The sequence below is a fragment of the Cheilinus undulatus genome, linkage group 9, assembly GCF_018320785.1.
Source record: "Cheilinus undulatus linkage group 9, ASM1832078v1, whole genome shotgun sequence".
Classification (NCBI taxonomy): Eukaryota; Metazoa; Chordata; class Actinopteri; order Labriformes; family Labridae; genus Cheilinus; species Cheilinus undulatus.
In genome coordinates, this window is record NC_054873.1 from 14,089,214 (window position 1) to 14,106,745 (window position 17,532).

General features: G+C 38.0%; 1 protein-coding gene across 2 annotated transcripts in view; it reads left to right on the forward strand.

The window, feature by feature from the left end:
- The window catches only part of ptdss2 (phosphatidylserine synthase 2), a 37,027-nt gene extending 19,495 nt beyond the window's left edge, over nt 1-17,532 (forward strand). For both annotated transcript variants that reach the window (XM_041795677.1, XM_041795676.1), the window contains exons 7-13: nt 3,089-3,139; nt 3,726-3,839; nt 6,630-6,748; nt 7,167-7,281; nt 8,883-9,028; nt 9,558-9,743; nt 13,251-17,532. In XM_041795677.1, coding sequence (XP_041651611.1) covers nt 3,089-3,139; nt 3,726-3,839; nt 6,630-6,748; nt 7,167-7,281; nt 8,883-9,028; nt 9,558-9,743; nt 13,251-13,404 — 885 coding nt within the window. In that variant the 3' untranslated portion in view covers nt 13,405-17,532. The remainder of the gene's footprint in view (nt 1-3,088; nt 3,140-3,725; nt 3,840-6,629; nt 6,749-7,166; nt 7,282-8,882; nt 9,029-9,557; nt 9,744-13,250) is intronic.

Genomic DNA, 17,532 nt, shown 5'->3' on the forward strand with positions numbered 1-17,532 from the left:
GGTACACCTGTTCAACTGCTCATGAATACAAATACCTGATGAGCCACTCACATCGCAGAAACCAGTGCTTATAGACATGTAGACGTGGTCAAGATGATCTGCCATGGTTGTTAGTGCCAGATGGGCTGGTCTGAGTATTTCATAAACTCCTGACCTATTGGGATTTTAACCTTTGGGTGGCAGTTTTATGTGACTGATTGTTGATGGCAGAGGTCAGTGGAGAATGACCAGACTGCTAATTGAGAAACAACAGTAACTCACAGAACCACTCACACCAAGATATGCAGAAGTGCATCTATGAATGCAGAAACACATAGAACCTTGAAGCAAACAGACTGTAGCTGTAGAAGACCACACTGGATGTCACTCCTGTGACAGGAAACTTAGGCAATACTTCAATCCAGTTCACCAACAATGGACAAAATAAGACTGTATAAAAGGTTTCTTTGTCTGATAAGTCTTGATTTCTGCTGAGACATTGGGATGGTATTGTCAGAATTTTGCATGGCAATGGCATGTTCAAAATCATTCAGGCCACCTTTCCCTTCATTCTGATGCTCAGTTTGAACTTAAGCTGATTGTTACAACCATATTTACATGCCTTAATACACTGGTTGCTGCCATGTGATTGGCTGATGACCAAACTCTGAAATACTGTTGAAGCCTTTTCAAGTCTCTGAACAATCATCTGCATTTCTTCGAATTTTACAGACTCTCATCTTAGCTTCTCTCATTCGTTCATGCACTCATGCTGTGTTTGACACCAGTACTCCCACCCTTGTCTCTCTCCCACAAACACAGTTGTTGTGTCTGTGTGCAGACTAGCTCCTGAGGCATCGTTGTCTGGTACTCATTCGAGTCTATCAGCTGAACCAGCCCCTCTTTGTCCCCCTGAGGAGACAGTCTGCTGCCACTGCCATGACCCACAGCCCATCTCTACTGTTGGTCTCATTTCAGTTTGAGAGTGGGTCGAAACACTTCTCTAAATTACAGCCAATCTGTGTAAATAACCCTCCTTAAAGGTCAAATTAAGACCAGGTATTTAAGGATGCATTGCCTAAAACGAAACAGATTTCTGCTAAGGTTTAGTTTGGATTTGTAGGCAAAAGACCATAAAGATGACTAAATAATAGCTGATGGAGATGCATTAAAAGGCCTCTTAGAGGATGTTAAATAACTAGGAGTATTTAATTTTTTTCCTCCATGATGCCAAAGCCCAATTTTGTTATGTTCAGTGACCTAGTTTTTACTGTCCTCATTCATAATTGATAGCCATATGAAGTACATAATTAAATTTTATTTGTAATAAGATTATTAGCTAAGAGAAGTCCTGCATTTTCTGATTATTGTTACTGTTGAAGAATCTGCTGATAAGTGTATTGATCAATTGTTTGGTTATGAATGTAAAAAAAATAGTAAGAAAAAAAGAAAGTGTTTTCAAGGTTACACAGCCCAAGGCAGGGAATTTACTTCACTTGTTCATTCAACCAGATGTTCCAAGACACCTAAATACATGTAATCCTTACCCCTAAACCCACAACAGGCGTGAATGTCTTGCCTTCCTCTGTTCTACAGCTACCTACTTGCTCACTACCAACTTCACCCACTGGGTCTGTTTCTAAAGAGTGGTGCAGCAGAGAACAGACCAGCTAGATCACAACTTTATTAGGTCACTCAGTAAAAAATAGAATAGTACTCAAACGACCCATTCCTTTGCCTGTGCGAGGCTGATTTGCTGTTCTTTTTCCTTCTGTTTTGATGTAAAGCTGAAATAATGATGGCATGAACAATCGACAAGCTATACATGTAGTTTTATTTTGTAATTGACCAGATGCTCTGTGCGTCCCTGTGTCTGACTTCCTGTTTGAGTCAATCCACTCTGTTTAGCTTGATGTGGGCTGGAAGAAGCTCGATCAAAAACAGACTTAAATCACAAAGACACTATCTTTTAGACCTAGCATTAAGGGCATCAAAGAAAAGAGACTATTAATAGAAAGAAGAGACTGGTTTTCATAACAGGAGATTTAAGCTGGGTCAGCCTGGTTTGCTCTCGACAGCGTTGCAGAGATTGGCAAACCCAGGCTTTTTTCAGTCCAGTTTTTGTTTGGCTGGGCTTTAACTGAAACAATAATGATTAGTTTCTTTCAAGTCCTTGGTTAGGAGTCGGCTGTAGAGTCTGGCAACATGTGAGCTAGGGTCTTCTCATGAGTGGCAGCCTTACCTCAGTCTTGTGACATCATTTAAAGGTGACTTTGAGTGCACTGCTGTAATGGTGCATTCAAGACTATCGGGATCCGGCAACCAAGGTCAAGCTCAATGGCATTTCTGGTGATATGCTCAAAGACTGATGGCAGTTGCCAGGCCCTCTGGTAGTCCACAACATACCATGGGCTTGTGGCAAACCTACCCTAAAGGTGTAGACTTTTTTCAACAGATTATTTTCCCATGTCCCTGGTAATATGCAAAGACATCCAGAGCACAACGAGGATTGTGTCAGTCCTCCATCCTGTCCAATGGTGCCCTCAGGCAGCTTAATCACCAAATGTACACCACACTGCAGCCTCAGTTTTTGGCCTGAAAGATGCCTGAGTGGAGCAGAGATGAGTGGTGCTTCTAGCATGGGCCAGAGCTGGATGGCCACACGTTATGAAAACACAAGCACTGACTAGGATTGGCACGATTAGCTCCAGAGTACACCATGCAGACAGACCACTACACAGGCTCTATTTTAGCCATGGGAGATTAAGATTAGATTTTAAGACACGTTAGATTAAGAATAAATTAAAAAATGATTGATTTGGTGATTGTTTTTGCTGAATATATTTCTGTTTTTGAAGTACTCACTACTGTTTTTTCAGCAAAATTTTGTTTCCTGGATATTTTTATGTTTACTTACTCTGGCAAGCTGTTTTTAATTTACCCAGCAGTTAGCATAGTTAAATGTATTTCAGATAAACTTCTTTACAGTGCTCCAATGTTGCCAGATGATGTTAAATGTTAAAAATATGCTACTGAATGATTGTATGAACTTCCTTTTACATGACAAATAGGAAGGAAAACTTTTCATACTGTTGATTTCTCTCTGCAGGACAAGATGGATGGCTTTGTTCCAGCTCACTTCCTGGGATGGTATATCAAGGTAGGTTTGAATGAAGTAGGCTGATCACCTGTGTGTGCTCTTATTGACTGGCTCTGACTCGTGTTACTGCTACTGACACAAAGAGCAATCTGTAGCTGTGTCAGCTGCCAAATCTAGGCTGAATATCTGCCAGTCACTGTGTCTTGAAGGCGTTTGCCTCATGATGCAACAATGATGCCTTGGCATGCAGGGAATGACAACAAGTCAACAGTTCTTCACATGACTCATAATTGAAAACATTTGGAGAGCCAGAGATCGGTTTTGCTCTGCAAGATTTTGGCCATCTGAATATACCGTTACCAACTAGAGTTTAAAAAAAAAAAAAAAAAACTCAAATTTATTGGCGAATAAAGAATCTTTGATCCTGACAGGGAGGTCACTTTGTTTAAAAATCTATCTTTTAAACTGATAAGCGCTTTTTTTAATAAACCAGTTTTCTGCCTGAACTCAGAACCAGCGCTCTGTTAGATTTACAGCAATGGAAAAATGTGAAGCATCTTTCAGCGGTAATTCTCTGACCTCCTCCCACTCCCCACTACTCTCGTACTCCTACTCACCCTCTCCTCTGCTCTCTGCTCTTCCTCAGACTCTGATGATCCGAGATTGGTGGATGTGCATGATAATCAGTGTCATGTTTGAGTTCCTGGAATACAGCCTGGAGCACCAGTTACCTAACTTCTCTGAGTGCTGGTGGGACCACGTACGTATAAATAATACTGCTATTCTCCTCTGCTCACTGATGATGAACAGCTGTGCCCTCCAAATAAATTAGATTTTAACAAGAGTTTCATTTTAAAGGGAGCTTACAACATAAAAAAAAAAAAGAAAAACGTTTAACACATGGTGCATTTTCACTTGTGTTATACCAGCTTGACTTGGCTTGATTCTCCTTGGTTTTGGCACCGGGCTCTTTGTTTTCTATTTTAGTATATACTTTGATTGAGCCTCCTCAGTGTAGGAGTGGCTGTCACAGTGTGGCTGCAGGAAACTGCTGTGATATCAAATGTGACAACAATGAAAGATACTGAGGCTTAGGATAGTCTGCCTGATTCTTGGTCTGCAGCTTTTGTCAGTGCAAGGAGACGAGTTTTGTCTTGGAGACAGCTGTAAGCAGTGAGACAAAACACTTTTGAAAAGTACAGGAGAGTTAAGGGATTTGTACAGCAGTATGAAGCTGACGAAGAGAGTCTCGTCTTGATAATAGTTTTGTTATAACAGTTGTTTTGACTGAGCAGTCTGGTTCAGTTTATCACATACTTCAAAGGGGAGAAAAACAGACTCATATCCGCTTAAATTAGGGATATTTGGACTTGTCAGAGATCTATACTGTTTCCTTAAAGACACAGTGGACCTTTGACATTGATATGTGACCACAAATCGAGTTTCCTGACATTATTTGGACCTGATTTCAAGCACAAAAATCAGAGCCTGAAGGCGCACACAGCCTGGTTCATCAGTGTTGGATGTAGAACTGAATTAATGTCAAAGTTTAATAATTACGAAGCTTTAGATCAGTTGTTTCCTAATGTTGGAGTGATTCATTTACTTCTTTTTACTTTAGGTAATCTGTTAAAAAAAAAAAACATGGGAAAAAAAAACACCAAATGAGGATACGGGTGTTTGTTTACCGGACCAAACCATATTCAGTCAAACCGGACCACCTGGTGGAAATGCAGCTATATTGAAGTATTGGCTCTGCTCACTTGTGACCTCACCAGACATTATACCATTAAAAAGAACAGGTATGATCCCTAAAAAAGATTTGTGAAGACAAGTCAAAACAGTACCACATAGGGGACAAATTCCAGTAGATCTAGAAAATTATTATGTTAAAAATAGAAAATAAATCTTTCAAAGTCTAATAAAGTAAAAGCATATTAAAAGTATTGTGAAGATTAAATAGATAATGATAAATGCAAAGGTCAGTAAGATCAAAAATATAATTTGAAGAAACTTTATCTTTGCTAATTCAAGATTAGTAAATGAATGACATTTATGTTACACATGACGCACTTCTTTTCTCCAGACAGAATTTTTTTTTTATCATATATTTAGTGATCCTGCGTTCATCTGATGAACAGATTGGTGTTAAATTTGCTGAACTTGTACTAAAGTCCAGTTTGTTCCAAATTAGCACAGTAGTGTGTATGTGTGATTAAGAATTAGTTAATAAGACAGCAATTTGTACATGAAGGTGTACAGATCATAAAGACACTTAAATGCATGCACTGATAGTGTGTTTAATTAAACAGTGGGGAAAGTAATTAGAATTTGGCATGTTTTCACAGTGGTGATTAATATGCAATGAACAAACATCCACAAAGTCAGTGTGACTGCAGGCCAGGAGTCAATTTCAAAACAGAAACGAGAGATGAGAACAAGAAAAATGTTGTCAAACTGTTGAAGTGAATGGACAAAACCCCATATATACAATAAGATACACCATGTCGCAAAGGTGTAATTGTCTTGAACTTCAAGTGCTACACAGTAGAGTCCACATGAAAACAGAAAATCACAACAGCATACAGTATGTATTGCACATCAGATCACAAGCACACAAGTGCAGGTTGTAAACAGAACAGTGCAGCTGGTTATAGTTCCAGTTTCTTTATGAAGGACCTATCCAGCATTATGATTTTATTTTTGCACTGGTACCTCATGATACCTGCTGGCTGCTGCAGTTTTAAAACAGTTTAATTTGTGCTGTTTAGATTTGTGAGAGTAATTAAGTAATAAGTTAAGTGATGTTGGAAACCAGGCGTTCTGATTCTGACACAAATAATTGCAGGAAATAAAACTAGAAAAGCACTGTGAGAGTGCAGACCTCCGCTATTAGCTCTATCTCCCAGTAGTACAGAATCCTTTAAAAAATTCCTGGATCCAGACAGTGATCCTGTTCACTCCCAAAATCTAATCAGTTCTTCCTTATGCCATTTGTGACATTTCCTGAAAATTTCATCAAAATCCATCCATCCATTTTTGAGTTATGTTGCTAACAAACAAACAAACTAACAAACAAACCCTGCCAATCACATAACCTCCTTGGCGGAGGTAATAACACCGCAAGAAAACATAGAGAAAACTAACAGAATGCACACAGATGAATATTTACATTGTGAATAAAAAAAGAAGTAAACATTGTTGCTCGTTTACAAGAGATGTGGTAAAGGTACACGTTTTTATTAATAGGATTAGAATTATCTTCTAGAATTATAAAAGATATTAAAAAGATCTTAAAGCCAAAGGTCATGCTGCTCAGAGGATAGATGAAACCTGGACTTATTCTGATTTAAAAAAAGAAAAGAAAAAAAAAAAAATTCTGACAAACCTTTCTAGGTTTAAGGTGTCATCAGTTGTGCATGATCAGTTTAAGCAGTTAAAATCTACACACTCACCAGACCATATTGGTTTATTTATATATGGATCACAACAGTGGGGGTCTTCTTTTCCCTTTTTAAATTCGTGATTAAATTATGTTTTATCCCTCAAGTGGATCATGGATGTGTTGGTGTGTAACGGTCTGGGAATCTACTGCGGCATGAAGACTCTGGCTTGGCTGTCGATGAAGCCCTACCAGTGGCAGGGACTCTGGAACATTCCAACATACAAGTAAGACTTTCAACGAAAACTGCATAAAAGCCTGAAAACACCCGTCTCTTTGACACTAGACTCTGTATATTTAAAATGTTATGAACCCACTATCACAAGTCCAAACTTACACAGCTAATAGCAGACTTTTTCAGTGATGATCCTTATATTTAAAGTATATATTTTGATGGCTGTTGTCCTCGATATAGCCAGCAAGGGTTAAAATCTGGCCTGTCTCATCAGTGTTCGATTCTATCCCCTGTTCTATCTATAAGAAAGGCATAATATAGCTTAATTTATATATTTATTATTATCTTCCACCTTTATAAAACTCTAACTGGGGTCATGTCTTTCAAGTATCCTTGATATGTTGCTCACCTCCACTTTAGAGTGCTTTAGATGTTTATTTCTAACCACATCCCTGCTCTGTCTGATCTAGGGGGAAGATAAAGCGTATTGCATTCCAGTTTACACCGTACAGTTGGGTGAAGTTTGAATGGAAACCTGCGTCAAACCTTCGACGCTGGCTTGCTGTTTTAGGTATCATCTTCATGGTAAGAGCTGTTCTGGTGTCACATTTATAGAATAGATTGCAGAATCAAACACTTAAAATGTATGTAGACCAAAAACACAACAAATTAGAAACCACAAATTAAACCTACCCAGGAGCAGAGAGCATGTTACATTTGTTCATGATCATGGAACAGAAAAGGAGAACAAAGACAAACTAAAGACTAACTAAACAGATTATTTAGTCTCCTTTTCAAGGCGTTTGAGACAAAATTAGCAAGCCTAAACACAAAGAATTTAAAGGAGTATTTTATAGATCTGCCTCCCTATAAATAGAAATAGATATAAATTAGCTGCCGGTAGGTTTTCAGCAATGAATCACAGGCAACTGGAAGAAAAGCAAATAAATGAAACTTTCTGACACAGACGTGGAGGTGTTTGTGAATGAAAGAGTGGTTCGACAACATGTACTGTATATACGTGACAGCAGGAGGGTAACAAAAAAGAAAAACAGGCCTACATCATGCTGCTGCTGCATTGACTCGCTCCTTTTGCAGTGCTAAAAAATCCATTGTTTGCCAAGTTTCTATTTTTATCCTTGTGAACCCAGCCTGAGCTATGACTGTTAATTATGTTTGAAGACAAATATTCCCATTAAAAGAAAAATATTGTCAACTGGACACACATAAAAATGAAAGTGTTGGTTTTAAGGTTTATGCTGGCATTGATTGTAGTATAAAGTTTGCTGTTTAGTGGAATGAGATGTTTCAGAGGTGAGGATATACAGTGCTTAACAAATTTATTAGACCACCACCCAAAGTAAGGTTTATGCCAGAGCAGCCCTAAATTTACAGCATTGGTAATTACCAAAATCATTTTTATGTTTCTGCAATGGTTAATACACCAATATGTAGAAGCTCTTTAACCCAAATGATATTTTTAATGCTAAAATATCATTATTATTGTTATCCTTGAATTTTCAAATTTACTGATTTACAAAAAACCTGAAAAAATAGTAAAGCACGTTATTATTTCTTGATTAATATGTCAAATTGTAGTTATTTACTTGCAATCCTGAACAGAAAAATTAGTTTTAGTGGTTCAATGTTATGCTTGGTTAATTTCTGACTTCTCAGAGAAGCCCAGTAAGCCGGCTCAAATTTGGGTATAAAAAGGTGAATTCAGTTTGAAATTCCTGTTCAAAATGGTAAAACGTGGAGAGCTCACTGAAAATGAAAGAGTCTGCATTAAAGCACTTCATGATGCTGGATGGTCTCTGAGACAAATATGACAGGTGCTCTAATAAATTTGTTAAGCAATGTACAATCAAGCTTTAATTCACCTGCTCAAATGTGGACAATTTCCCTCTAAAATGTTGGTGATCATGTGTCAGGGTTTACTTACTGGTCAGCATATTTTACTATCCGGGTTGTTTTGATGGATCTCATACTTTGTGGCTCATGGCAGGTTCAGGCTCCATTTTATGAGAGCCCTTTTCTCTTTATAGTCATAAACAGTTGGACTTTATTCATACACTTTCTACCATAACCACAAACAAAAATGCACTGCCTTTTTACTCATAAATGAGTAATTACAGGGTTTAATAATGTTATATTCTTGGGATGGTTATGTTGTCTCTTCTCAGTTCCTCCTGGCTGAGCTGAACACTTTCTACCTGAAGTTTGTATTATGGATGCCTCCTGAACACTACCTGGTGCTGCTTCGGCTGGTCTTTTTTGTCAATGTGGGAGGTGTGGCCATGAGGGAAATCTACGACTTTATGGATGACCCGTGAGTAGCGGCAGCCTGAAGTTAACTGCTGGGGTTATATGGGTTTGTTTAGTTTATAGGTTGTGAGTCAAAAGATGCATACAGTTTATTTACTACTGATTCATGACAGAGCTATAGAGATGTACTAAATTTTGTTTGGTGCTGACTCTCAATCGTCAAAAAGACAGTGCTGTGACATTCCCAAAGCATTCAAATGTATTTGCTTGAAACAATCTCAGATTGTTGATTTTTCCCTGAGAGTTTTAGGCCATGATGAACTGATAGTTCAGGCTGTAATTAAAACTGCAAACAGAAGGCAAGCATCTCTGCCTGTCTCTATATAAATGGCTTTTTACATCTCTTTGTAGGGAAGAGAGTTATCTGTGAGTTATCTGAGAGTTATCTGCAGAATCTAAAACTGCACAGCAGAAGATAGGTCTGTAATTAAAAGAGTAGTTAGTTTTAACCCGAGTCTTTTGCTGTTACTCACATCAGGATCAAATGTTGTAGTTAAGAAACTTCTTTTACAATGCTTTTTCTCACTCATCAGGAAGTTCCACAAGAAGTTGGGTCAGCAGGCGTGGCTTGTGGCGGCCATCACAGTGACGGAGTTCCTTATCGTGGTCAAGTATGACCCCAACACCATCATGCTGCCCATCCCTTTCTTCGTCATGCAGTGCTGGTTTTTAGGACTTGTCCTGATCTTCATCTGGACTCTGTGGAGGTTTTTCATCCGGTAAGAAGCCATTGAGGAAAAAAAAGGGAATCAGACTGGCTTTCAAGTGAATAAAAATTAGTTTTAAAACAACTTTCAAGTCACGAAAGCCCACAATTCCAACCATTCCCTTAAAAACTGCTAGGACAGTGGTAGGCAAACATTTTCTGACCTGGACTTAGTTTTAAGCTGCAGATTATTTTAGCATATGAGTGTTTTTCTTTTATTAGGGTGGAAATCTGGAGGTTTTTGGTGGTGATTTTTCTGATACCTGTTAATTGATGTACAATAGATTTGGAGACAGAAAGGGTGTAAAAATCAGTTCAGCTTTTCTGCTGTTATACAGACCTTTAATTGAAGTTCTTGCTCTTTGATAAACATTTTTTATAGGCAAAATACTGTTTAAATTAGGTATGCACAATATTATGAACAAAATATTGGTATCTGCAAGGGATGTAACGGTATCAGAATCTCACAATATGCTAAGACCTCAGTAACAAGTCCACTGTGGCATTTATTGAAGTCTCAAAAAAACAAGCAAAACAAAGCAAATGAAGATTTTGAAAAAGTGATGTTTGCATTTATTAAACAGCAATTGCACTTAAAATATTACAATGTGTGCAAAAAAAAAGTGCTGTAAGTGTGCATTAGGCTTAAAATAGGCATAAGGAATAAAGGTTGGGAACCACTGCTCTCTGACTTTGTTGTCCACTGAAAATAGATGTAGGTCTCTGGCAGTGTATTCACTGATATATCGTATCATTGTGCTGGTATTAAATATGCTGACATTTACAAAATAGTTTGAGCCAATACGTTACTACCAATATTTAAATGTAGTTCAGACCTTAAACTTAAGTCCTTAAAACACACAATTTAACGTTTCAAAATGAGCCAATTTACAATTTCAGATCTTAAAACACACTTTAAGGTGTAAGGAATGACGAGGAACAAAGAAAAAGACTTCAGCTTATGTAGGTCTGTTAGTCCAGCCTAAAACTCCACCAATTTGCTCATTTGGCCAAAATTTACAGCTGATATAGACAGATGTACAGTGCTTTACAAATTTATTACACCACCTGTCATATTTGTCTCAGAGACAATCCAGCATCATGAAGTGCTTTAATGCAGACTCTTTCATTTTCAGTGAGCTCTCAGCGTTTTACCAATTTCAAACTGAATTCACCCAAATTTGAGCCGGCTCACTGGGCTTCTCTGAGAAGTCAGAAATTAATCAAGGATAAAATTGAACCGATAAAACTCATTTTTCTGTTCAGGAATGCAAGTAAATAACTATAGTTTGACATATTAATCAAGAAATATTAATGTGCTTTACTATTTTTTCTTTTTTTTTTTTTTTTTGTAAATCAGTAAATTTGAAAATTAATGGGTAACAATAATAATGATATTCTAGCATTAAAATATCATTTGGGTTAAAGAGCTTCTACATATTGGTGTATTAACCATTGCGGAAACATAAGAAATGATTTTGGTAATTACCAGTGCTGTTAATTTAGGGCAGCTGTGGCATAAACCTTACTTTGGTTAGGGTTAGGGTGGTCTAATAAATTTGTTAAGCCCTGTATATATACATTTACAAAATATTGGTTTAAAGTATTGGCAGAAATGTTCATATCTGCTGACACTGATATTTTGCTGGCAATATCGTGCATCTCATAAAAAACAGTGTGAGTGTATCGTGTCGGCTAAATGAGATTGGAAAAATTGGCATGTTGGGATATCTTCTGACATCCAATAACCTGCATCCCTAGTTGAAATGCAGCATGTTTTTTTAAAGTTTACCCCTAGTTCATGAAGTTACCCACTGTGATTTATTTTTCTTCTTCAGCTCATGATCTTTTACAATATACCAATTTCAGCTATATGTCTGTTAAGTTCTCCCTCTGTTGAGCCCTGTATCCCAAGCATGCTAAGCTTCTTGTATATTTTCTTCCCATTCTCCCTCCTTTTCTCCTCCCCTCCTTCATAATCCATCTTTCTCTTGCTCAGCAGTAATGTCCATGTCCAGTGAGGTAGGTATAGGAGAGGTGCTTTGCTCCATCCACTCCATTTTGTCAGCAGTGCTACATATTTTCTTTTTATGCAGCACTGTTTAAATCTTGACTCAAACTCAGGTCATCTTTGGCACCATCATCACAAACAGATAACCCTTCATATAAACCCTCCTGCTGCATGGCACTTTAAAGTTCCTGTCTCCGGTCTTTAATCATCATTTTTACAGTTTACCTTCACATCCTTTTCTCTCAGCTGTTAGGGAGCACTAACAGCCAGCTTGTGCTGACGCTCTAGAGGTGACCATTGAGAGATTATTGAGTGAAACCCAGAGGAAGTGTTTAACTTACACGCACAAACACCCACTGACTTACTGCCAGTCAGCATGCCAGCTCCTATGATGGACGTAGCCATAATATTAACCAATATCTCACAGTGCACCTTTTTCATTCATCCTCAGTGAATCATAGACACAGAAGCATGCCATTTAGGTTCTCTTAGGTCTGAGTGAAAATATTTTTGCAGAACAACACTAATTATTTGGACAGTGTCATAGCTGGCGGTGTCTTGTAAACATCAGGTTGTTCATTTTTTTTCTCACTGAGGATTTCCTAACCTGCTCTTGGAACGGAAAGACTGAAAGTCATGTCGCTTTGAGAAAAGATGGGGAAAGAAATAACAGAAAAAATTCTCATCCTCTTTTCCTTCAATTTTTTGAGCATATACAATCTATTTGCAGAGGAATAAATCAAAACTAAAACAATAAAGAATTTAATCACCACTGCAGAATTTCTAATAGTTAATCTGCTCAATTATTAAAGCTCCACTGGCTCTGTACCTGTTTCAAAGCTAGTCCGAGTTAGTTGGAGTTCTAGTCTGGTCACCTGGCCAAACTGAGAAGGGGGAGAAGGGCCTTAGTAAGAGAGGTGACCTCGAACCTGATGGTCACTCTGTCTGAGCTCCAGAGATCCAAAGATCCTGTATGGAGATGGGACCAAGTTCTAGAAGGACAAGCATCACTTCAGCCCTCTGCCAATCAGGGCTTATGGCAGAGTGGCTAGATGGAAGTCTCTCCTTATTGCAAAATGCATAGAAGCCCCCTTGCCCTTAAGCCGAGGGCCATAACATCCACACATCCTCCATGTGCCCCACTGCACATAAAGATGTTATTTTTGCTTTATTAGTGCTGCACAATTTGAAAATAATGTGCAGTTGGGCTTACAATAACATACACAAATGATATCATTGGTCTACTTGCATGGTTATCAAGGAAAAGCAGAGAATAGTAATAGTTTGAAGTGTGTATTTCTATTATTAAAAGGGTTTGTGCAGGCCAGATAGTTGGTGATGATGGACTGGACCAGGCCCATGGAAAACCATTCAGGTTTAAAGTTAGTTTTCCATTTACTTAGTTCATAAAAAGACAAAACACAAAGGGCAACAAACTTATAGAACAGAAACCCAGCAGAGAGGAAATGTAACCTGATTTCTTAAAACTTTTCCTTAATCTTTTCACAGCGACATCACACTCCGTTACAAAGAGACCCGCCGACGCAAACAAGAAGCCCCCACAGACCGAGAGCGCCCCCTGGGCAATGGCAGCGCCTCCACGCCATCAGGGCGGAGCAAGCTGAATGGCAGCTCCGACACAGTCCGGCAGAGGAAGTCGTGAAGAGTGACAGCTGCAACCGTCCAGTCAGCTGCAGCTGCAGGGAGAAACAACAAGGTTTGAGACGACTGAAAGAAGCACATGTAGAGGCAAACAGACTGACACAGGAACGTGCTGTAGACTTTCTTTGTGCCTACATGAACTGAGTAGTCATTGAACGGTGAGGAGGGGCTTTCATTCAGTGCATTGTATAGTTATTGTCTTACTACAGGGATTTACCTCATGCTATTTTTTAAGAAGGTTGGGAATTATACACAGGACAACGTACATTTTTTGTATTATTTATATGTTAGTTTGGATGCTGGGTGACGAGGGGATAAAAAGGAAAAGCTGAATCAAAGAGATGTCAAATATAAACATGGACGGAGGTATTTTGACCAATAATGTAGAGCGGTTTTTATTTTCTCAGCTGCCCTTGTCTTAGAAAAGAAGACATCTGTAACATGCCCAGCTCTGTAAATAGTCTTTCTTCTGTGTTGTTCAGTCACAGCAGTGTAGGTGAGACAAACAGAAAATTTGGAGCATTCAGGAGATTTTGAAGGTCATTAATATTCTGTATAAAACCCACATTTTGGTTGCGACATTGCAAAGCTGCAGATAACAGCTAAATTAATAAGGATACATTTCTCTTTTGTTTTGTTAGAAGATACACATTTTTGTGTTAATTTTCATACATTATTGACTGTCGAGATTATTGAGATGATCATTATGAATGTCTAGGGATACTGTATCAGCTTTTATTTACAGTTCAGGGTTCGCATTCCCGCAGAGGTCCTTATGACTACTTGGGATCCTCCTCTCATCTTACACAGAAGAAGAAGAATTGCCCAAAGCCTTTCTTTCCTTTGTCCTTGAAATAACTGTTTAAAAAAAAGAAAATGCAAAAGCTGAAGATGTACTATATTCTAGGTATTTAAATGTTGATGTTCTGGGATAAAGTCTGGGTGATTTTTGTAGATGTTTTGTTGTTATTGTTGTTACTTTCTCTAGTTTAAGTCAATGATGAACACTAGATTGTATCAAGTCCCTTTTTTAAAGCTAAGGTGCTGAGCTGCACGCTAATGAGCACCTTGTGACAATCACACCATAGGAAGCTTTGCTCCTATTGGCTGAGACATGTCGGCTCACATTCAGCAGGATTTAGGATTTTTCTTCGCTTTAACAGGACTGAATAATTCTGGGTTTGACTGACGACTCATTCAGCCACATCAGAATGTTAATTTGATCTCTGATTCCTTTTACGCCAAATGTTTTTATTTAACTTTCATTTTAATCAAATCAAACATTGTGCAGTGTCTGAATGAGCTTGATTCAGCTGGAGGGGAATGAAGGTTTATGTTGATGTGTGCTCCAGTTTGGGAAACATTCAGCTCTGTAGAGCTGCCATATTGCACATGCAACAAGCCAAAGCTTTGATTTTTGTTCTTGCTGAAGCCATAAATGCCACCAAGATTCACCTGAGCTTTTCAAACCGCTGCTAAACCTCATGTAGAATTTCAGAAGTCTCAAACCCAATAGGACCCCTCATGTCAACATCCAGAGTTTAGGTTCCAAAATAAAAACGTCATGTTTTTAACGGCACCTTCCTCATTTCTGCATATTGAATGCCTCTCAGTCTTAACATGGAAACATCTCAGTGATTTATGAGTGTCATAGAGGTCAAAAAGTTGTTCAATGTAAAGTTATTATATTTATCATTAAGGAAAACTTAACGATGATCACTGTCAGATGAGGCGATCACAGAGCCATAAATTCAGATTAACAGACATGACAGACTAAATGGAGGTATGCAATCAATCACTCAACATTGTGATGTTGGAAGGAAGAGGGACAGGGATAGATTACACCCAGAAAGAAGACTGTAAACAAACTGAATATAGTGTATATTCTGATAAATGTGTATTCTGACCTTGGTTTAAACTGGACAAATATGTTCTCCAAGACAGTCCTGCTGCAGACCAATCTTTTCCTGATGGCCACTCTCAACCGCTTGTCCGAGATGCCGTATATCTAATAACAGAACACACACCAAAACTTCAGAAATAAAATCAGGTTAAATTTCCGTTTAGGGTAAGGGTTAAGATAACGGTTTGGATACCAAAAGTTTAAAGTTCAAAACCAGACCTGCAAAACCTGATTACAAAATGTTTAAAAAGCTGAGTGAACAGTCTGCAAACAGGATAAAATCTTGTCCTCCATGAAAACACTCTTACTCAGTAAACATAGTTTACATAATTCCAGTGGCCGTATAAGCTACATAGATAACAAAGCTAAAGCTAAGGTTACAAAGCAGCCACGTATATATATGTTATCTGCATGACTATGTTAGCTTTAGGAACATTTTTTAAAGCTTATGTTGCTAAAGCTAACTTTAGCCATCACGTTACTAAAGCTAACTAAATTTGCTTACATTGGCTTATGTAGTAACATTAATTATATAGCTAGCAGACCTATGTTAAGTTAAGCTAAAGCAAACAAAGCTAAAGTAAGCCACCATTCGTGTGACTACTTCTAAAACAAGTCTATACATAATCACAGATAAGACCTCTGATTTTTTTTTGTTTATAAACAAAGTTGAATTAATAAAAAATCTACAACTGGAAATAAGTTGTACCAGCAAATTACAGCACTTCCTTTCGGAGGTATTCATGTATATGCTGTATTTGTACAACCCAACCCATTCAAAGCTAATGGTTCCTCGAATAAAAATGACTGGTGTTGTCATTCTCTGACCAGGATCATCAACTTTGTAAGGTTACACTTCGTATCTAAAAACAAGGAATTATCCATAATTGGATGCACTCACACCTAGCACCTACATTTTTTGCCATGAAAATGAACAGCAGGTTGGTTGATAATGTTTATAATAATTAAATGTACGCTTTACATTGAACAACAGAAGAGATTATCGCATTCCAGTCCAAAGACTCACTCGTCCTTAATCAGCTCCTCAGAAAATTTAGTCACATCGCTGTCAGTGAATAAGTTTGATCTTTCTTTGTGTTACTCATTGCGTCCCTTAGGCAGATCTGCTCATCTAGCTCTAAGATGTCCCATTGTAAATTAGGCTAATGTTTAATGACCATGTTGTAAATTTCTTGTGAATGTAAGTCCAGCACAATCTGCTGTTCAAACAATACTCTGGTCAACATAAATTGCTTTATTTTGTTGTAAACACTAAAGTGATTTGTGTCATTTATGCAAATTAATTTTGTGTTCATGCAGGCTTCAGATGTCTCCGTCTTTCACTTGTCTTTTCTACATACAGAAATTCAGATCCATGTTAAGCAGAGATGTCAGAGTTTGCTATTGTTATCCTGTGCTGTAATGATCCGAGTACTTGTAGAAGTTCAGGCATTTTGTTTATTCCCTCCTTTACTGGAAATTAAGACCACAAACCAGGCTTCAACTTTGCACATCAGCTCTGAAATCACTAAAATTGACTGCAGAAATTTAACTCCCGAATGAGCTGTGGATGGAAACAAAACCTGGCCTCCCCTTAAGAAGAACTGTGCATAGTAAGATATATTCCCTTGATTACATTAAAATTAGTACAAAGAAACTCACTAGATTATACTTTTTGAGGAAAAATAGAAATAAATCCACCTTCAGCCTGCTTTTTGTGCAGTTCACTCTGAGTAGAGATGTCAAACTGTTGCATTGTGCTTCCTTTGGACTGTCATCCTCAAAGCCTTTAAAAAAACTAAATCCTAGCGCTGTTAGTGAAGGCAGCAATATGAAAGAAGTAAATGTACTGTAAACAAAATAAGCACAATGTTGGAAGAGCAATGCAACCATTTGTCATCACTAACCAGAGTGCACTGGACAATACTGTGAAGTTATTGTGTATTAAAGTGTAACAAACCAGTGTGTTTAAGTTTAAAACTACATAAAAAGATGATAGTGTAAGACCTTGTCCTTTGGCCTTTTTGCGGGTTCGTTGTAGTTTGACCTGCAGCCACATGGGGGTGGTAGAAGCTCTCGATTATGATCATTCACAACATGCTGTAAAAGCCATTTTCAACCTGGTTTGTGTAAATGTGAACATGTAAGAGATCATATGAACTGAAATATGCTGCTGCACCACATACTTTTGTAATGTTTTCAATAAAATCTATAAGAAACCCTGAA